Source organism: Pelmatolapia mariae, linkage group LG3_W (genome assembly GCF_036321145.2).
Source record: "Pelmatolapia mariae isolate MD_Pm_ZW linkage group LG3_W, Pm_UMD_F_2, whole genome shotgun sequence".
Lineage (NCBI taxonomy): Eukaryota > Metazoa > Chordata > Actinopteri > Cichliformes > Cichlidae > Pelmatolapia > Pelmatolapia mariae.
Genome location: NC_086229.1, coordinates 20,951,055 through 20,973,668, shown reverse-complemented (window position 1 = coordinate 20,973,668; position 22,614 = coordinate 20,951,055). Strand labels below are relative to the sequence as shown.

The following is a 22,614-nucleotide window of genomic DNA, read 5'->3' as shown; positions in this document are numbered from 1 at the left end:
GTGTCATTACTGCCGACTGCCCATTCAAGTGTGAGCTTTGTAGATAGAAAATATGGATATGCACTGATAAATGATCAGAATCAGCTATAAAACTCAGTGATGAGCCTTTCTGTTCTGCCTTTTATAAATTACGCTGGATTATACAGTTTGTAAACTGCCCCGGAGCTCCCTCTAGTGGCTGCTTTGTAATATTGTTCGGATTACTTTGCGAAAAAGAAAAAAGCTGAACGTAATGCCGAAGTATTATTGTTTTAAGCTGACGGGGACCTTAAAATGTTGTTGCTTTGGACGAGATTTGTCCGTAAGTATGAGTGATGATAAAATAATAATTGTTTCTTTGCTTAAAGTTGGTGTGATAATTTGTACGTTTAAGTGAGTGTGAACGTTTTATCCTGTTAGCTTGCAATAAGCATGTAACAAGCTAGTTTGCGATGTTAGTTAGCTAATACAATATTTAGTATGTTTTCAGATTTACGATGGTCAAAGAGAAGGCAATGGTCACAGGACAATAAATCAGCACAAAAAAAGGAAATAAGTCTGAAGCATCATTATCTCGCTGTCTAGCTGGTGAAACCCAGGAAACTCCAGGGACAGCTTTCATTTTTAACTTTCATTACCAAATGAACAAATTGGTCCTCTCTTTCTAATCAGACACTTAGCAGCACTTCTGGTTCTGCTTTGTTCATATTTAACAAAATCCAAATGCAGACATGAGTGGACACATTAGTTTTTGACGCTCTCACTGAACTAACACAGCCAATCCCTCAGCATGTTTGTGCTCTCAGCTCATATCGTCTTCATATTTAATACTTTTTTGCTTTTTCAAGAACTTGTTTTAACATCACACTCAACAACAAACAAATCCTCAAAAACAAAAAAAGTAACTTTAATGTCCAAAATGCATTATATTTCTTCATGTCATTCTATGGGCCATGTATGATATCGTATCCATGAATTACTGTGTGGTTAAACTTCCTGTCAGGTACATAATGTGGTCTGTGCCTCTGTCTGTTTAAAGGACCAGTTCATCCACATTAACCACAGCTGACTGTATCCTGAACACTGACAGGCTTCAGGTCACCCACAGAGACGGTTTTATGTGTGTCCTTGTTTTACTGCTTAACTTTACACTGACCAGAGGGAGCAGCAACAAACCAATGTAAAAGAGCGTGACAGCGTGGGCTGGGTTTATTCTGTCCTCCTTAATGTTTTCAGTTCTGGTCCTATAACATCTAAGAACAGAGGGTCTCATTTATATTTGAGGACTTCAGGTAGCTGATGTTTTATATCAGCACAGATTCGTGTGACTCTAAACTCTGACAGGTCTCTGAGTGAACTGATACAGAGCTCAGGTTTACACTCACAGCGTGTTCATGTTTGTGTCTCTGTGTCCTCAGTTTCCCAGCATGCCTCGGCTCTGGAGGTGTATGAGGGGGTGGAGTCTGTCCTGCTGCTCTGCAAGGAAACTTCTGTACCTGCCTTTCCCACTCTGGTGTGGACTCGCCATGACCTCGATCCTCCAATTGTCCACCAGCGTAATGATGAAGGAGATGAACTGAGAGACCAAAACCAGCGTTACAGGAGGAGAACATCCATGAAGACGGACTCTCTGCAGACCGGAGACTTCAGCCTCACTCTGAGGAACCCCATCACCTCTGACAGCGGCACCTACACCTGCATCATCACTGCATTTGGAAACACACGGACACTGGCAGTACTAGAGCTGCAGGTCAAAGGTCAGCAACACACCCAAAAACCTGCTTAGACTATAAAAGGTCAGAGGTTCTCACACTAACAGACTTGTGCAGGGACAAGAACAATGCACATGCATATGAGCTTTATAAACAGCTGTGCTGTAGCTGTATATATGTCAGATGCTAAGACCAAAGTATGATTAGTCGGATCAGCTGGTGTTTAATCTACAGAACTGAGAGACTCATAAATGTACCCACACACTCCTGAAAACTAACCCAGGAGGTCCAAACAGCCTTCAGGTGTGAACAGCACTGAAAGGTCTGACCTACAGAGAGGCACCAAAGACAGCAGCTCACCCACAGGAAACACAGGATTATCAGCCTTTAACACTTTAAACCAGCAAGTCCTGAAAAACCTCTTTTTGGAGTCATGATTAATGCAGCCTACATGTAGCATTACCTCGTGACTCTTATACAGACACCATCTTGTAGAACTAGTTTCTAATCTCAGGTGGTCATGTGACCAACAGGTCACACAGACAGCTGACTCGTGTGTGTGTCTCTGTCAGTGTTGGGGAGTAACGGAATACATGTACCGCCGTTACGTATTTAGAATACAAAATATGAGTAACTGTATTCCGTTACAGTTACCGTTTAAAAAGGTGGTATTTAGAATACAGTTACTTTGGTGAAATAAATGGAATACACGGCGGTACTTCCCTGTTTCATATTGTCGCGGGTCAGGACTGTTTGGGTTTGTTTGACAGCTACGTTCTGTTGTTCCAGGCGGCAGCGTTACGGTTGCCATGGTTACAGGGTGACGCGCTCTCTCTCTGCGTGTTTCCTGGGTGAGAGAGCGCTTTTTTGTTGTTGTTGTGCTAAGCTAATAGGCAGAATGCTACAGGCATGGCCCTAAAGAATGTAGCATCATGGGCAGTGTAGTCCGTGCTGCAGGGAGAATGGACTACCATACACGTTATGTGTCTGTGAGCGAGGGAGGGAGAGAAAGGAAAAGTCCGAGCTCTCACGGAGCAAAAACGGGAGCTGGAAGCATGTAAATATAATAATAACCACTGCAGCCAAGAAGAGTGCCTGACGAGCCCAGCTGTAAGTAAGCTATTAAGACTCAACTGTACGCTGTGTTCGTGTTTTCCTCCGGAAAAAATAAGTTCCGTTGGAGCAGCCTTTCAACGCCTCTCTCTGTCTCCCGCAAGCAAAGTTGACCCAGACAACAAAGTAAAGCTAGTTTTCAGCTACGAGCCCGACACGGAACCCACCGTATTAGCCGGAGGTCCCTTTACTACGTTTCGGACCTTCAGTAACAGTAATAAATCACAGCAATAGTACATTCACGTAGTTGTAAACAGCATGATAATATATTAAGTAATCCAAAGTATTCAGAATACGTTACCCTCATTGAGTAACGTAACAGAATACGTTACAGAATACATTTTGGGGCATGTATTCAGTATTCTGTAGTGGAATACATTTTAAAAGTAACCTTCCCAACACTGTTCTCTGTGTCCTCACAGTGTCCCACCAAGTCTTCACCATGGAGGTGTACGAGGGGGCGGAGTCAGTCCTGCTGCCCTGTCACATCCCGTTTGTATCTGGACCCACCACAGTGATGTGGAGCCGCTACGACCTCAATCCTCCAACCGTCCACCAGCGTCAGCAGGAAGAGGACGAGCTGACAGATCAAAACCAGCGTTACAGAGACCGAACATCCATGAAGACTTATGCTCTGCAGACTGGAGACTTCAGCCTCACTCTGAGGAAACCCCACATCTTTGACAACGGCAACTACACCTGCACCATCAGAGTGACGGGAGAAGAACCCAGACTGACAGATGTTCAGCTGCAGGTCAAAGGTCAGCAGCACACTCGAAAACTTAACTATATTATTTTTTATCATATCAGTTTGTCCAACATTAAAAGTAATATTTTCATTTGACGAGTAACTTTGTAAAATAGAAAAGCTCTTAATTTATTTGAACCAAAAATTCAAATCCTTGCTTGGATTCCACGTTTAATCCACACCACTGTATCGTTCAGTGGGTACGATGTTACACGTGCAGAAAGCAGTCGTACATATTTGTATAATATGTGTAATGAAGATCATTTGTAACCTTCACTAAAGCTGTTTCTGTGATGAGCTCTGAAACCTGACTGAAACTCTTCAAATAAGCCATTCCTCTGCAGATGATCTGTTAGCTGTTTGACAACTACTCTTTCAAGGATTTTTGATATGAAAGGAAGGTTGGAGATTGGCATGTAATCAATCTCAAGAGTTGACTTTTTAAGTAAAGGTTTAACTACTGCCAGCTTGATGCCCTGTGGTACGTAGCCGATGACTCCTGTAGACTTTGCTGTTTAACCTGATGAGCAGCAGACCTGTTAGGTGATTATTCACTTTAGAGAAGAATAATCATGTAAACCTCGTTCTGTTGTTGGTCTCTTACAGAGCCGTACATCTTTCCTGCTGAGGGCTGGGTTCTCCTGGCTATCATGATTATTGCTGCTACTGTGGCACTTGGAGTGTATTTATGGAAGTTACTGAAGAAAGGTATGCTGTGTGTCTGTGTGTGTGTTTCACCTGCATGTTCTTCTAACCCAGTCAACAGTTTCTTACATTCCCACATTGGAGCTGTCCACTACGACACAGTCTGCTCTGCAGGCGACAGCTCCACTGAGATTGGTGAAGCTGATAATTAACACCAGAATCTGTTGAATCAAAACCTTCCTCAAAACAGACAGAGCAGTGGAGCAGCCAAAGGAATGCACACGAATTAAAAACTGTATGTCTAAAATATAGTTTATTGTAGTTAAACAGTTAAAAATGTAAAATGAATTAAAACAACCCTGGCCAGGGAACAACACAATAGAAATCAATAAAACACAACATTAAAAATCCAGTGGCGTCTGCCACAGTATAAAAGTCACTAAAAATAAAAAATCCAGGCAAGCGGTGCTGAAGGGGGAAACCCGGCGGCGTCCTCGCCTTCCTGTCCGTGTTCTCAGCTCCAGCGCGCTAAACAAAAAACAAAAAAAAAAGGTAGCGACATTAACTACTCTTTTAGCGGCTACCGTTCAATAAAGTGGGATAAGTCAGAAGACTTACCCTGGGAGGGCAGAGCTCTCTCTCCCTCTCTCTCTCTCTCTCTCTTCGGCCGCTCCCTTCTGCCGTATTTTGCGGCAAAATTATCCACACCCACCGCCGCGCGATGAATTGTGGGATATATGGGACCACGAAGCGTGCACCGGACCACGCTTGATGTTTGGGGAAATCGACGGCGCATTTGGAGTATGCATTTGAAGTGCACTTCGAATTGGGACGCACTTGAAATGCGTACTTCAAGCGTGCATACCCTGAATTGGGACACAGCTTCAGAGAAACACAGGGGCTGTTTATCAATGCCCAAGTACGCGAGTACATACTCGCGTTCTCGGTGAGTACGTACCCGCCGAGAACGCGAGCACGGACTCGTGGGCTGTTTCTCAATTCTCAAGTACGCGAGCACGGACTCGTGATTTGTACAGTCGGAACACCTGCGTACGTGATGATGTCACAGGGCCGGAGTTTTTACTGCCGTCCCCTCTTAATGTAACTGTGAGTAATATGTTATGAAGCTTAACTTTAATCACAGCCAAACCAGTTTACTCAGGAACAAATAAAACACTGAAATAAACCAAACATTAACATTTAGAAGTGATCTAAGTGACTTATATATCATTGTTAACCTCAGTAGTGAAACCTCTATTAATAAAAATAGTGTACATGTACATACATGTACATACCTTAATAAAAACAAGCAGGTGAGATGTTAGAACGCTTTTATTTCTATTCTAGTGGACACTCAATACAATAGACAGCTGCTGGGGTTTCTTTAACCTGAGTAGTGAGAAGACCGCGAGCGGTTTGGGGGGGGGGGGGTTGGAAACGATGTGCCGGGAGTCCGCTGTTGAGTTTTGGACGAAATGCATTCTGGGATATTTAGCTGTCCCAAGTCTACACTGATGCATGCTCGATAAAACGGGCGGATCGAGAACACATCCGGGACTTTTTCGCACAAGTACGCATATTGATAAACGCCCAGGGAGATTACACACAGGTGGGGGACACAGCTGGGAGTGATTAACATGACGAGACCAGGGAGGCGAACTGAAAACACTCACATAAGACGCAGACCTTCACAATAAAACAGGAAACACATACAGGTGACACAACACACAAACGTAACACAGACTGGGGGACACAGAACACAGGAACATGAAACGTGAAAAAAAGAGAAAACAGAAAAGCAGGATAAACAAAACCACAGAATAATAATAAACTAAAACATAAACACGGAGACTGGACCATGACAGCTGTGTTGTGTGTTTGCCTGTAACTGTTAGTTCTTTCTAGAATGAGCTTTAAGACAATCTACTTTTTGAGTCTGTTAAATCCTGATGGTTCCAAGTTTGCCTTGTTCTAAGTTCCATGTTTAGTTGAAGCCAGTTCCTTTTCGTGTCCAGTGTCTTTCTCCCTCGCCCTTTTTCTCTCATTGTGTCTCCTTCTCTCGCTCTCTGTCTTCATTCTTGTCTCCTTAATCTTTTGTCTGTCTCCTCTCTCTGTTCCTTCTTTGTAGTCAGTCTCATTTGTGCTTGTTTCTCGTGTCTTCCTGTGTCAGGTCCGTCTGGTTCCTGTTTTATTGTGATAGTCACTCTTCCTGTGTGCATCGTGTTCAGTTTAGTTTTGCCTCTCTCGTCACTTAGATTATTTCCAGCTATCTTTCCCAGGCATGTCCTCTCTTCATCGATTCACTTGGTGTTTATATTGTCTGTCTCCCACTGCTCTTTGTTGTGATCACGTCATCTCTCCAGCAAGTTCCCAGTGTTTCCCAGTATGATTAAGTTGTTATACTCTACATCCAGCTATAAAGCTGACGTCAACTCCAGTCCTCCAAGTCCTGCAGTTTGGGTCCAATCCTGCTAATAATTTTTATGATCAGTACCTAAACCTGTGAAAAAATATTATGTTTTATCTAAAAACAGGATAAATATTGTGTTACAATTAATCATCTGTATACCCATATTATTAAACATTAGGCTTTATCTAATGTAAAAATGTCAACAGACATCTTTAAGTTAATTAAGAAAACTGTTTATTTATTTATGTTTTAAATTCAGCCTTTTTAAAATTTATTTTAAGTTCATTGCTTTCAGTTTACTGTCGGATGGGGCTGAATAGCAGGTGTCTTGCTCCACCCATCTGATGTGGAGTGTAGCAGAGCCATTTCTGCACTGCTTGGGTGAAGGAAACTCAAACGTGAATAAACTCCTGCCAAAAGTCTTTATCAGGGAGAAAGCCGATAAAATACTAGGCTGATAATTATGAAAGCCTTTTGGAAAGAGAAGATGAGCTGGGCCGCAGACTAACGTGTTGGAGTCCCACAATTTAACAGAAGGCAGAAATCAGCAAACTGCTGCCTCACTTTGTTCACCTGTGGATTTTATTCCACAGTCTGCTCATCTGCAGGAACAAACATGTGGCCTGAACAAACAGGCAGGGTCTAAAACATTTCCCTGCATCTCTCAGATAATAAGGATGTTGTCATCTGCCAGCATCCTCATGCTCTGCTTTAAGGCATCAACTCCAGCAGTGGAGAGTTTGTGATAGAGTTAGAAGCACAAACTAATGTGGTTCATATTGGAGGGGGTTCTTTGTAGCCCCCAGGACCCTGTCACAGATACTGCAGCACCTTAAACACTGCAATGCTAGCAAAGCAATAACAGAGGGAGAAATGCTCAGCCAAAGGTATCAGCACCTCACACAGCAGCTACAGACCAACTCTGTGTGCATCCAGTTACCATGAGCTGCTCCACTGCAGGCTCTAAATATTCAAGCCAGTTTGGGTGTTTTAATACTTTGTTGGTAGGGATGGGTATCGAAAACCAGTTCTTGTTGAGAACCGGTTCCCACTGTTTCAATTCCTTGGAATCGTTTGCCATTTTTGCAAACGATTCCCTTATCGATTCCAGTCGCCCCGAATGACGTCACCACGTTGCGGAGCATCGGAGCGTACCTGGCAGGAAACACGGCGCCTAAGCGGCTCAAACGCTTAAAAGTTTGTTTATACTTTACGAGAACGGATGACAACAGGGCAACTTGCAATACTTGCAAAGTAGATATTTCATTAAGGGAGGAAACACTACGAATATGCAAAAGCGTTTGCTCACAAAACACGCGATGAACTTAAATGAATGTCTTTAATTCCACTCCGGACTCGTGAATCTCAACCCAGCAGCAGCGGTAATGTTTGCACGTCCTCTCCCGTTAATGCGGCAGGTAAATAATCAACTAACAGTGCATATTATGTTAGCACAATCTGCCTTATTACAAAACCTGCCATTGTGCATTTAGGTGGCCATGATGAGACAGACAGACAGAGTCTGGCTGGCGCTCGCTGGCAGTTGTCGCTGCAGTCTACCGGTAGCGTCTCTTTTCAGGCCCGAATGTCACCGAGCAGTGACTAGTTTGTGGTCAAAACCTTGCAGCCATTTGCCACAGCAGATGGTAAGTGATAGGTTTGTAGCTTAAACCTATTCGCTGGAACGTTAAAGGCAATGTAATTACACAGCAAGCAAGACACGAAGTAGGCAAAGTTCTTTGTGTTACTCATGCATGAGGGAGGCCTGCCTGGAGCCAAGTGTCGTTGCACCCACTTGACCTCCGTCAGACTCTCAGCCAGGTTCCCCATAGCACTCCTTTTATTGAGGTTACTTGAATATGCATAGGGTCATTAACATATGATGTATACATACACACAAAGAGTACCTTGCCTGTGGTTTTGTAAGTGCGTGTGTGTGTGTGTGTGTGTGTGTGTGTGTGTGTTACCTCCTGCTGACCTAAGGGTCGTAAACGCAGGAAGCTTACATCAAAAGAAGCAGATCTTCCAGATAGGATGTATCTGCAATAAAACACTACAGCCCCTCACCCAGAACCTCGAGAATCTGGGGAGGGGGACAGTGAAATTCCTTTCATCCCACAGTTAAACAATATAGAAATGGATGGTAAGCATAAAAATGACAAACATTTAACAATTCACTCTAACAGTAAGTGAATGTGTTTAATTGTAGGCAGGGACATTACTGGATATTCTTGTGTAATTGCTACAGAATAATTTATGTTACACTTTGTTATTGCTACAGAAGAATATTTATTTTATTATTTTAAATTTACAATTTTTTTCCTGGGGACCCTGTGACACCCCATTGAAGAGCCGTAGGCTGTGGATCTCTTAAGATCTCACTGTTGGGTTTGTAAGGCCATGTTACTCCTAAATTTCTATCTTGTTGAAAGAGAAGATATAAAACAAAGTTCTAAGCTAATCGACCTTAGTGTTCTCCTTTTTTAAAAACAAGAATCGATAAAGAATCGAATCGTTAAACAGAATCGAAAATGGAATCAGAATCGTTAAAATCTTATCAATACCCATCCCTATTTGTTGGTATGTTTTTTTTAAAGCGTTGTTACTCTTTATGGTCATATTATTAGGTACACCTTTTTAATGTCTCTGTGATAAAAATATTAAATCAACCAATCACATGAGGCTCATCCCATTTAGGCATACAGTACTGTGCAAAAGTCTTGAGCTTCACCTTCTTTCTGTGTATTTTCCTTCCAAGGAGCCAGACTGCTTTCTGAAGGTCTTTCAGAGTTTGTTTGTGGACATTTGCTTTCTACTCATTTTCAGTGCAGTAAAAAGCACATAAAAGGCAAGTCAGCACAAAATCAATTTGAAATTATACATGTAGACACTTTACTAGTAGCCTGTTGAACTTCTTTAATTATATATTAATTATTAGATTAATTAGATTAATTTGTTATACAGGTAACTACCAAATAAATCCCAATCTGAGATCATGGAATAGTATTTTTAACAAGGAGAATTTAAAAACTTAGAGTTTTTATCTTTTTACGTTATGGAAAGGATGTGTTTTATTGGAATCTGAAATAAGACAAGAAAAGATTGACATGTAAATCAAGTACGCACATACTAATTACTTCACCTTCACACTTCCACCCTGTGATAGAATTAAAAGACTTGCTGCTTTATTACAAACCATTTAACCACTACAAGAATCCGTCTACCAGCTGACCTGTTAGAGGTGTATAAGAATACAGAAGTTTACAGTTACCCACTGTGTATTTATGCAGTTACACACCACTCCCACTTTAAATAAGTATTATTACTATTTATGCCAAACTTGCTTATTAACAATCCAGAGAAGAACAAATTAGCGGTGCTGGCTCTACATTACAAATATTCTAAATGTATATTTTAAGAATCCAGAAATTCAACAATACATAAATTAAATTATGTACAAAGTGCATAACTGTAAAATAATCTAAACATGGCTGAAAGATAAAATTTGTATGAAGGTTTTATGAAATATTATGAAATATTACTTCTCTGTTTCAGCTAGCTTGGCCAATGACAACTTAGCCAACTTATATATGATGGAAACCAGTTTGAGTCTATGATATTTTAGTGATCTCTTAAAACAACCAGACAGACACAACTGTATGACTCCCACATTGTTTAAAAAATCTATTAAGGTTTTTTCAATTGGACCTTCAAATACTCCACAGTGTTGGGCAGTGGTTGCTGTAATTTCTAACTTTGGACTCCCCAGAGCGACTCTTCAGATGATGTCTACAGAGTTAAAGATGATTTACTTTGGTCAAAGACATTCAAAGATAAACTCTGTTTTAGCACTCTGTCTCTCTAAACACAAGCGTCCTTTTACCCTCTCAGCTGCAGTGACAGGTATCCAGGGGGACTTTGGTCTCCGCTCTAGATTAATTAATTAATTAACTAGGTTAATTTCATTGAAAAATGTAAATGTGATGACGCGTCACCGCTGACAGCCCTGGTTTAGGTATGAACACAAAACCAAAATCAAAGATGAAAAGCAGCACAAAAAGTGGTCGTCATGGTGATTCTACTGTAGAAACATGAGCAGGTACAAACAGAGGCGGCAGTCTGGCTGCTCATCACTGCCAAATGTAATTTAATGTAATGCGTTACTTTCTAATACATTCAAATACAGGAACATCATTGCTGCTGTATTGAATAACATTGTGTGTGTTACAGTGAGTTTAGATGGGTTAAAAAGTGAAAATAATAAAGTAATTTAATATTTTTACATTTTAGGCTTTTGGCTTGTAAACTCATAAGTCACACATACCATGTGATACCCACACAGACAAGAGTCTCAATCAGCTTTCACAACACACAGGAAACAATCTTTAAATGACTTTTTCATATATCAGATAAAGTTGACTGATAATAACAACCTGATGAATCATACGTGAACAAAAAAATTGTGTATTTACTCTGTGAAGGTAGTACTTGAGTCCATAACAAATTTCAATGAGGGGACAATAAAGTTATCTTATCATTTATCCTCAAATGTTTATTTCTATTTTATTTCAATCTTTGTTTTCACTTACTTCTTAATTCTGAGTAACATGAGGCTACTTTGATGTTAAATATTTCAGTCAGAGAAAATGAGCTCAGTGCTGCTTTGTTGTCCTCTCAGTCCCAAAGGTGGAGGTGGATTCAGGGGTGGAGTCTGTCCAGCTGCCCTGTAAAGCCACACTTCACCTGCCTGAAGACGTCACAGTGGAGTGGACGGACAGAAAAAACAGGAAGGTCCACGTGTATGAGGATGACTCTGATCAGCCTGAAGAACAGCACCAGGTTTACAGAGACCGAACGAAGATGAATGAAGACCTGCTGAAAACTGGAGACCTCAGTCTGACCCTGAATCACCCCACAGAAGAAGACACAGACACCTACACCTGCACCGCCTACAGCAGGAGGGGAAGAGTCCTGATGAAGGAAAGAGTGCAGCTCTATGTCGGAGGTCAGTGCTGTAGAACTGAGAGGAAACGAGTCAGCTACACACTTGATTCACTGTCTGAAACAAATGTTTAGAACTTTCCAGCTTTAAAAATGCAAACCACAGTTTTAAAACTAAATTTACTTTTGACTCTTTGACTGTTGTGAATCTATCCAAGCAGAAATCCAACAGTGCTTTAGAACCCAGTTTGGTTCAACACTCAGAAACAAGAAAACACAAAAATGTCCTTGTACTCTTTCATAACTCCTGTAAGATACAGAATGAAAGAAATCAGAGTATTTACTGATGTAATCAGAGTATTACTGAAGTAATGGTGAGCTGTATGCACAGGTGATCAATCCAACCAAGCAGACAGATGAGAAGAAGACAAAAGTAAAACCCAGGAAACATAAATTTATTTATTTATTTATTTATTTATTAACCTTTATTTAACCAGGAGGAGCCCGTTGAGAATAAAAACCTCTTTTCAAGGGAGACCTGGCCCAGATAGGCAGCAGCAAGTGTCTCACAGTTACAGAGATTACTCAATTAAAGACAGGCAGCAACAACACACATGCAAAAATAAATGAAAAAATAAAATTCAATAAAGTTCAAATAAAAATAAAAAAACTCAGTTAAAATGACAGTCAATCTAATTGAAACAGTTGCATGTTATGGACTTGGCCTCAAGGATTCGTAGTTTAGATTTAAAAGCACTTAATGAAATGAATTCAGTCATTTTCCATTCGTTCTGCTGTTTGTTCCAAGCCGAGGGTGCTACATGGACAAAAGCTCTTTTACCAAGTTCAGTTCGGGCAAATGGAACAGAAAGCAACAAGTAACCATGCCGACGAAGAGAATCCCGACCAGCATGTTTCATTTCATTGCAAGCAGGGAACATGTATAAGAAGGCAGAAACCCAAGTATCGCCTTATAAAACTGTATAGATGAGAATTCCTCCGACTTACCAAAGCAGGCCATCCTACCTGAGAGTATAACTCACAGTGGTGAGTCTGAGATTTACAGTTAGTGATGAACCTCAGAGAAGCATGATACACAGTATCAACCATTCGAAGACATTGAGCAGAAGCATTCATATATAGAATATCTCCATAATCCAGCACAGGCAAGAATGTTGCAGCAACAAGTCGCTTCTTTGTATTAAAAGAGAAACACAACTTATGTTGAAAATAAAATCTCAGTTTTAACTTCAGATTTTTCACAAGATTCTCTACATGTGGTTTGAAGGTGAACGAGTCATCAATTAAGATTCCCAGATATTAATAGGTGTGAAATGACAACCAACAGTAAAATGTTGGACTGCCAAGTTCATACTGTGCTGTGAAAAACTATTGGCTCCTTCCTGATTTCATATTTTTCTCATATTTGTCACAATTAAATGTCTCAGACCATCAAATTAATTTTACTATTAGAGAAAGACAACCTGAGGACATAGAAAATGCAGCTTTTTATTAAATCTTGTGTGTTTTAGGCCCTTTTATCAAATATTCCAAAACCTTCATTTTGTTTTGTTTTTAGCCATTCAGAGGTCGACTCACTGGCATGTTTCAGATCTTTGTCCTGCTGCCTGAGTGTTCTCAAGCTTCAGGGCATGAACTGATGTCCTGATGTTCTCCTTCAGGATGTTTTGTTGGAGGGCAGAGGTCATGGTTCATCAGTTACAGGAAGTCATCCTGAATCAAAGCAGCCTTCACATCACACCACCACGTCTGACTGTTGCTGTTCTCGTTATGAAATGCTGTTAGTTTGATGTAACGGGACTCAAACCTTCCATAAAGTTCAGATTTTATCTCATCTTTAGATGTTCTGGGTTCTTCTGTGACCTCCTGGATGAGTCATTGATGTGCTCTTGAACTAATCTGTTTGTGAGTTTTCTCTATGTGTGGTTGATGATGGTCCTCACTGTGACTTTACAGGAGTCCCAAAGTAGAGGTCTGCATTCCCGCGGCTGTCCCGCGGGAGCCGCGGGACCCGACCAGATTTCTTGCGGCGCGGGAATAAATTTCCAAATAAAATGCGGTAGCGGTCGGTAACTCTGGTGTAATTTGAACGGGAGCGGGCGGTCTGAAAATATAGCGTGCCCGACATTTTTTCGGAACAGCATATCTGTGATTTCCTCATTCTAATTGAGCACTGGTACAGCCAGTGCTCACGCCTGTTACACGCACTGAGCGCATGGATCAGTGCTTTTTGCATGTGCATTTTACTTGCACAGTCTGTGACTCTGTGCGCGCATCACCTGCATCAGAGCGCGCTTTACCAACATGGCAGAGCAAACTGAAGATGCAATTTCCTTGAAGGACGTTCAGCTGGGATTAGACAACGGTCAGTTTACTTTAAGGAAACCCACATCAGGCAAGTCTGATGTATGGGAGTCTTTTTCATGCGTCATAGACGCAAATGGAAAAAAATTACCCTTTGTACAATGCGATAAATGCCTCAAAGTTTTACCCTTTTGCAGTCACAAGACTGGAACCTCAGGTTTAAGGCGGCACTCATGTCCCATCACAAAGGGGCAAACAAAACTGGCATTTACTAAATCTTTGCTGGTGCCAGAGAAGTTTAAAAAAGAAACCAGAGACAAATGTGTTCAGTTTGTTTGCCAAGACATTCGACCGTATGATACCATCTCTGGAAAAGGCTTCACACAGCTGGCCCAACATTTGGTCGACACAGCAGCAAGAATAGGAAAATTCGATGTCTGTGAGATACTACCACACCCCACAACGGTGTCAAGAAATGTTGAAATGAGGGCTCAGAGTCTACGTAAACATGTTGTGGAGGAAATCACTGCAACAATATCGAAGTTTGGATGCGCTGTTACAGCAGACATATGGACAGAAACATATCGAAAAACGTCCTTTTTGTCTGCAACCATCCATTACGTTAATGAGCAATCTGAGCTACATTCAAGAGTGCTTTTTGCTGCCCCTTTTGACCCAAGCACCTCAAAGACAGGTGAAAACATTCGAAGGCACCTGCTGCAGAATCTCAGAGTGTTTGGCATTGATGCGACAGACATGGGCAAAAAGATTATTTTTGTCACAGATCGTGGAGCCAACATGATCAGTGCCTTACGAGAATACACGAGGCTAAACTGCACAGCGCACATACTAAACGTGACTCTCTCCAGTGCGTTTGGTCCTGCCATAATCGAAAAGTCTCCAGAGATCGCTAGCCTTCTGACTGATGTTAAAAAGTTGGTTACATATTTCAAACACTCAGGACAGCAGGGCAAGCTTAAAAAGTCACTGAAACAATCCATAGAGACACGATGGAACTCTAACTTTGACATGTTAAATTCTGTCTTGGAACAGTACGAAGACATTGCATCTGTGCTGACTGAGAGCAATAATTATGACAAGATCGGACGCATTAGCATCAGTACTCTTAAATTACTAGTATCATTCCTAAAACCCTTCAAAGAGGCAACTGACGACTTGGAAACTGATAACACAGCTCCCAGTGCCTCACTTGTTCTTCCGTGGTCTGTGCGATTAATTGAGCACTGTACATCAGCCACAAAAGACCCTCTGCTCTCTGAAATTGCAACCGTCTGTGTAACACGGCTGAAAGAATTACTGTCAGCAGACAGCACTTCATCCCATTCTGTTCACATGCTTTATAAAATAGCAACCTTTCTGACACCAAATCTGCGAGGTCTGAGAATGTTAGATGAAAGAGGGCGACAGAATGTGATACAGGGAGTCAAGGAGATGATCGAAGATTTAAAGTTTGATCATGCACATGATGAGGATGTTGAACCAACACCTGCCAAAAGGCCTACTGTTCTTCATAAATTTTCAGATTGGGAGGAAGAGGAAGAATCATGTGGATCAAAATCACTAGATGTTCAGATTCAGGAGTACAGGACCATGAAACTTGAATTATCAAGTCAACAAAACATTTTGCAGTGGTGGAATTCCAACAGTTCCCAGTTCCCTGCCCTGAGCAACCTTGCAAGATTTGTCCTCTGCATCCCGGCAACGAGTGCACCTTCCGAGAGAGCATTCAGCCTTTGTGGTCGGATTTTGGAGGAGAGACGTTCAGTACTGAAACCCTCATCAGTCAGTGACATTCTTTTCCTGCATGGAAATTTAAAATAATTTGGATTTTTTAAGTAAGTTTCGTTCATTTGATTAATAGTTTATAATTTTGAGATGTCGTTTATTGTTGTATTTATATATGCATATTTTCTTTTGTAGGAGAGACCTTGAATTCGACATTGGGACATTTTTTCGTTAAACTGATAGTTTAAACAATCATTTAATTTCGCAGTGGCCAACTATTTTGTTCTTTTGTTTACAATTTTAAGTGACTTTTTTTTTTTTCGCGACACTTTCCCTACTGTGTTGACAGAAAAATGTTACGTTTGTATTTTACATAAAAATAACAAATAGGCCACAATGCTGTATTCGTTTTTATTTATTTTATTTTTGCAACACGTTTTCCATGTTAAAAGATAAATGTTGCATCTTGACAGATAAATGCATCTTGTTTAAGAAAAATAAATACAATCATTGCACAACCTGCAGTTTTATCTGTTATCTCTATTTTTTGGTGGTACCCCATTTAAATGTGAGATTTTGGAAACCAGATCTAAATTTAGCGGGAACGGTCGGGTCGGGTAGAAAATTATTCTAAGCGGGCAGCGGGTGAACAAAGACTGAATATACAGCGGGAGCGGTCGGGTGCGGTACAAAACCTTGCGGGAGCGGGCGGGAGCGGGACTAAAAAAACATTCCCGCGCAGACCTCTATCCCAAAGCCATAGAAATGTCTCTGTAAGCATTTCCACACTGACAGATGTCACTGTCTTTGTTTCTCGGCTGTTTCTTTAGATCGTGTCATGATGTGCTGCTGTTTGAGATTCACTCTGTCTGACAGCTTCTATTTAAGTGAATCCTTGATTCAGCAGGTCTGTCCCTAATCAGTGCAGGTTGTGGCAGTGAAATGTGGTTCATTACAGTTCATTCAGGATTTTTGATACATGGCCAGATAGCTTTGGATAGCTTTGATCTTTAATTAAAGAAATCCACATTTCAAAACTATGTTTGGAATTTAATTGTTGTGTTGTGTGGATTCTGGAAAGGGACAAATACTGCAGCACTGCACTGAGACTAAACTGAGGCAAGACACACAGCTCAATGCAGGTTGAGCACCTGAGAGAGGAGCAGGTAAACACAGGAGGACAGAGAGGAGATTAAAATGAAAAAAGAGGGTGAGTAACCCAACAGCATGCAGGAGAAACTCAAAGAAGAACTCAGCCAGGATCTGTCGCCTTCCTGTGGTCATTTTGTAGAAACTACAAGATACAGGATCAGTCTCCCTTATATAACTCAACTTCTGTATTCAGTAAACTTTAAACATGGTGGTATCCTGCAGAGATCAGATTGAACAGCCTAAATGTGAAGTTCCCCCAGAAAAGCAAAAAAATGTCTTCATTATAATTGAATGCAATTAAGTGGAACATCATGTTTGTTGTAATAAAAAGGGTTTTTATAACAATTTCCCACCATAAATCTCAAAACCTACAACACAAACTACCTTCCTCCTCATTCTGCTCCTTTTATGCAGTCTATCTCTCTCTCTCTCTCTCTCTCTCTCTCTCTCTCTCAGTCCCCCAGGTGGAGGTGGACTCAGGGGTGGAGTCAGTCCTGCTGCTTTGCAAAGCCACAGTTCACCTGCCCAAAGATGCTAAAGTGGAGTGGAAGGATGATTACTACTATGATGATTACTACTATGATGATTACTACTATGATGATTACTACAAGAGGAAGGTCCACGTGTATGAGAACAGCTCTGACCAGCCTCACAAACAGGACCAGGTTTACAGAGACCGAACGACAGTGAAAAGAAACCTGCTGAAAACTGGAGACCTCAGTCTGACCCTGAAATACCCCACAGATGGAGACAACCACACCTACACCTGCACTGTCTACAGCAGGTGGAAGAGGATTCTGATGGAGAAACAAGTGACGCTGAAGGTCAGAGGTCAGTGCTGTGGATATAGGTCAGGTGACAGTGGGATCAGATCAAACCATCCATCTATGTATTTTACAGTGTCAGGAAGTTTGATGTTATTTATTATATATTTAACTTGATGCAAAAACAGTCATAGCTCCGTCAGAATAACTACAACATGTATCAGCAGGACTGTGAAACATAAAATAGCAGAAGCATTAGACATCTCAGCTTACTGTCTTCAGCTTGATTTCCAAATGTTAAGACTTCTGCAGTTAACTATGTGATACTTTCAGTTTGTGACATCACTGGTGGCTCCGCCCCCTCTAAAACATCTCCAAAGCACCAGTTTTTCTTCTGTGCGTGAAAATAAGAGAGCTTCTCTTTCTTCAGTGTGACAGTTACAACACGCACATTAATCCAGAAAAGAGAGTGATGCTAAGAAGAAGATAATGAACGCTAACTGTGCTGAGAAACATCTCTTTAAAACTTACACGAATATCTCCACTCAGCACCTGGTGAAGGTTACAGTGATGGAAGATTACAGCTGCTGCTGTTGGGGCTTCGCTCTGCTACATGGACACGTGTTCTACATGCTGAGCAACAGCACATCTCATCCTAACAAGCTTTGTCCTTGGAGTTGAGACTGCATTAAAGGTGGAGGGAAGGTGGAGCTGTTTGTTCTGCTTTAAGATGCTGCAGCTCCACTCTGACCTTCTGTCTCTGAGTTTCCATTAGTGTATCTTTGAAGGTTTAACTGAAACAGTGTTGAGCAGAGGGCTACGAAGCAGATCAATGTGTTAGTGAGGTGAGTGTGTGTGTTGTCATGGTAACAGCTCAGTTTCTGCTTACTGAGCACTGGGCTAATATGTGTGATGTAGAGGAGTCAGTGCAGAGTGAAGAAGCTTTGAATAACTCCTTTAACACGTTAGCAAAGAAAGACTTGATGATGGAAACATCAGCTCCTGCCATGATTGATTTAATAAAACAGGAAGTTGAACAGGTGGAAAATCAACAGCATTTTCACATTAACATCTGTGAGAAATCACTTGGTTGGGTGAAAGTTGAAGCAGCAGTTTTTCTAATGCACCACCTTCATGTTTCCTTCATATTTGAATCCCCCTGTAGATACTGACAGGTAACCATGTCACACAGAGCTCAAGCCTTTGAATCCAGCTGTGATTGTTGATTTTCTATTGAATGGACTTTTTCAAATCCAGCTGTAGGCCTGTGTTTGTGAGCTCATTAACAGCTGTTTATTTAGAGATACGTGGTCCTCACAGGACAGCCACTACAAACATATGATTTTATAGAATATGATGCATTACTGCAGATTCAACACAATAGAAAGGATTTGAAATGAGCTCAGCCTTAAACATGTGCAGCAGTAATATTGATCCATAGACACTGATGGGAACATTTTTCTGCACAATAAGTACTTTGACTTTTCAGACTTTATGTCCAATTTGCCAGTACTGCAGTTTTGTGTGTAGTGAGGTGTTTTCATGGTGTTTTCTTGGTGCTTTTACTAAAGGAAGGCTTCTATCAAATTCTTCCAAATGTTGTCAAACTGAGCTGTGTGATGAAGTGAGTGTGACAGAAACACTCAGACTGTGTTTCTCTGCTTCATCAAGTCAAATCTGGTCCTCAGAGACTGAATAAAGTCCTGTCCCACTAACAGCAGCTCCAACAGTCTGTTCACTGCTTTCTTCCTGTCAGTCTTCATCTTTCTGCTGCGTCTCCTCTTCACACTGACCACTTTCTATCTAACAGTGAGCTCCCAGTGAAGCAGCAGCATTCAGCCTGTTAGAGTCAACACAAATGTCTCCATCCAAGCTCATGTTGTGCTTTGTTGTCCTCTCAGTCCCCCAGGTGGAGGTGGATTCAGGGGTGGAGTCTGTCCAGCTGCCCTTCAACACCACACTTCACCTGCCTGAAGACGCTAAAGTGGAGTGGAAGGACAATTATGAGTTCATAAGTGCAGCAGACAACAGGAAGGTCCACGTGTATGAGAACGGCTCTGACCAGCCTGAAGAACAGCACCAGTTTTACAGAGACCGAACGAAGATGAATGAAGACCTGCTGAAAACTGGAGACCTCAGTCTGACCCTGAAACACCCCACAGATGGAGACAACTACACCTACACCTGCACCGTCTACAGCAGGGAGGGAAACATCCTGCTGAAGAGAAAGGTGGAGCTGAAAGTCAGAGGTCAGTGCTGTAGATACAGGTCAAAGGTCAGAGGTCATGTAGGAGTTTATTCTCTAAAAGCTTTTAGTTTGAATCTATTTTCAGTTCATTCAAATAAAATAAATTCTTTGATGTTTTGATCTAAAAGCCAAAAATGTCAGGCGGAGCAACTGTGTGTTTAAATGAACAGACTAAGAAGACCATTAAAAATGATCCTAACTTCAAAATAAAAGCCTCTGGCATGATTTGAGTTTGGATCAAATCAATAGTTTTGTTAGTTTAGTCCAAATCAATGTAAATGTATAAATATCAATAGTTTTAAAGCTGCTGAGATCATTCAAACACTTTGATCCAGTCATTTGGATGTTGTCACATGTCAGGGTGGAGCAGCCATAAATATGAGGCTTTTATTGTGAAAATGATGAGTGTGATGATCCAGATGTTAGTGTGATTGAGAGTGAATGAAAGTGAGTGATGGAGGCAGCAGGAAACTAACAGGCTGTTTGTTCTGAGAGGTCACATGACTGTTTTTCTCAGCAGAGTCTGATGGATTTGATGAGACCATGAGAGCGGCTTCAGTTCCTCATCAGAAAGAGTCTGACAGAAGCTCCTCCCTCTATACCCCAGTAGACTTCTATTAGACTGCTCCAGATTCCTGAGAGTTCACACAGAAAACTTTACAAACAGCCAAAGAAAAACTATTGAAAAGGCTTCAAGATGACAAAGAGCTCTTTCACAGCACATATGAGCCATTAAGAAGTGCACATTTGTGTTTTCCATAGTCCATCATCCAATAATATCAAAGGACAAACTGTGAGGTAAAAAGCCTTCAGCTCTTTGTGAATGAAGCAAAAAGACTTTGGTCCTGAGAGATGGTTCAAAACACAATTCAGACCTACCAAAGTATTATTGGTGCCAAACACATGAAGCCTTCAACTTTGTATTTGTCCAGTCAGTGTGGCAATAGAAGTCACTGTGAGGATTTTCAATGTGCTATCAAAGAGCATCCAAACAATCAGGTGAGAATGAAGAGAATTGGTGTGGATGGACAGAAAATCCATATCCAGTGTGATTTAGGAGCAGTTCATATATAATGAGTGAAATGAAAGAAGAGCACAGACAGTAAGAACATGAGTGAGCAGACATTTTGGAGCTGCTGATCCACACAGGGCTGGATGGAAGGAGTGGGAGTCCATGATGGCTCAACGTCTCTGATCCTAACTGTTCCTGAGCCTCTCCCCCTGCCTCCTCTTTGGATCTTCTCCTCCTCTTCTTCCTTATCTGCCTCCTCCACCACTGCTCTCTCCTCCCTCATCTCCTCCTCAGCTGAACTGAAGTCAGGGCTGTAACATGAGGAAACGTGCAGAAATGACTGAGTCAGCATGTTGTTGAAGTGAGTTGAGTGATTGTGAGCAGATTAGATGTGCGAGCCTCCCCTGTAGAGAAAAGCAAATCTTCTCCAGAGTTTCCCACCTCATGTTTTCCTGTGTCACAGCTGATTGTCAAATCCTGGCTGTCACTAAATGAGTGGTCCAAAGGTGGAAGGAGGAGCACAGTTAGATTGTTCACCTCCTAACCTGTGAAATCAATCAGCTGAATGAAAAACACTGTGATCCTATGAGCTGCTATCAGGGCTGCTCCATTCTCAGGATTCTCATCTGGATGATTGAAGCAGATTATTGATGAAGTCAGCAAACAGCTTTCAAAATGGCTCTTTTTCCAGGGGAACTCCCTGAAATGTAAATCTCATGGAAATGAAGAAGAAGTCCAAAGGCGTGGTTAGGCCCAGACTTGTGGCTGTTTTCAATGTAAAGCCCATGTTGCAGGCAGCTGCTGCTCCTTACTGGCCCACAGTCTCCACTGATGGATGTGTCAGCTCACTTGTACTGTAGCCACGGGGAGAGCGATGGAGAGATGAAGCTGACAACCAGAGGTGTAGTGCTATTTGTTGAAGTAGCCCAGCGCACCGTGTGCCATGTAAGCACAAGTTTCCAGAGATGATTGGACTCTGAAATGATCCATGTTGGACTGAATTTAAGAACAGATCATAAAGTCCTCTGTGTGCCCGTCTGTCTGAGCATCTTCATCAGTGTGCAGCTGATCTACAGCTAATGTGCTGATTGATGAGCAGCCTGTTCATGGTGATGATGAGAAACAGATTTGATTCAAAGCACAAATGAGTGAAAAAGGAGCAGCAGCCATGATAGAGCGAGTCATCTGCTGACAGAAATAGTGGAGTGAAGGATTTGTGCAGCGTTTCTCTGTGAAAACAGCTGATTCAGATCAATGAGAGGAGGATGAAGGAGAAGCAGCATGTTTCTGATAGAAGGATCACTGCTGTGCTACAAACTGCTGGGACTGTGTGTGAATGTGTGTGTGTGACGGCTCAGCTGGAGGCAGGATTGGTCCAGAGGAGAGCTGCTTTATTCCAGACTAACTCTTCTAGAAAGCTGAAATCTGTGTGGAACAGCTGACCTGTACCATGTGGAAAAGAACAGCAACATGATTCAGCGTCAGATCCCGACACATCCACGGATTCATCCCGTTACAGGAACTGTGCCACACGTGGCCTCTGTTTGTTCTGCATGTGATGCTGCAGGGATTTCTTCAAGTCACTATAATATAGTGTCAGATGGACACATGAAGCTAACACGGCACATCTTTGTGAGTCTGCAGCATGTTGACACACATGTCAGTGTTGTACAGATCTGAGAGCAGCACAAACAAACTCCATCAAAGTGATTTGTGCTGTTGCAGAGCTGTGTGACTGCATTTGTCTTCATTATGGACACATTTCTACAAATGGGACTAAACATGTGACCCTCAGGCTCAACAGTGCACCCATTGGCTG

At 41.7% G+C, this 22,614-nt stretch overlaps 2 protein-coding genes across 2 annotated transcripts in view; both read left to right on the top strand.

Moving 5' to 3' along the window:
- Positions 1 to 22,614, top strand: part of LOC134621184 (uncharacterized) — a 479,207-nt gene that overhangs the window by 317,653 nt on the left and 138,940 nt on the right. The gene's annotated exons all lie outside the window — the stretch shown is intronic.
- Positions 8,744 to 20,404, top strand: LOC135932487 (uncharacterized). The gene is made up of 4 exons (XM_065469970.1): positions 8,744 to 8,750; positions 11,286 to 11,612; positions 17,228 to 17,602; positions 20,304 to 20,404. Exons 1-4 carry the CDS (start codon positions 8,744 to 8,746, stop codon positions 20,402 to 20,404), a joined length of 810 nt encoding a protein of 269 aa, XP_065326042.1.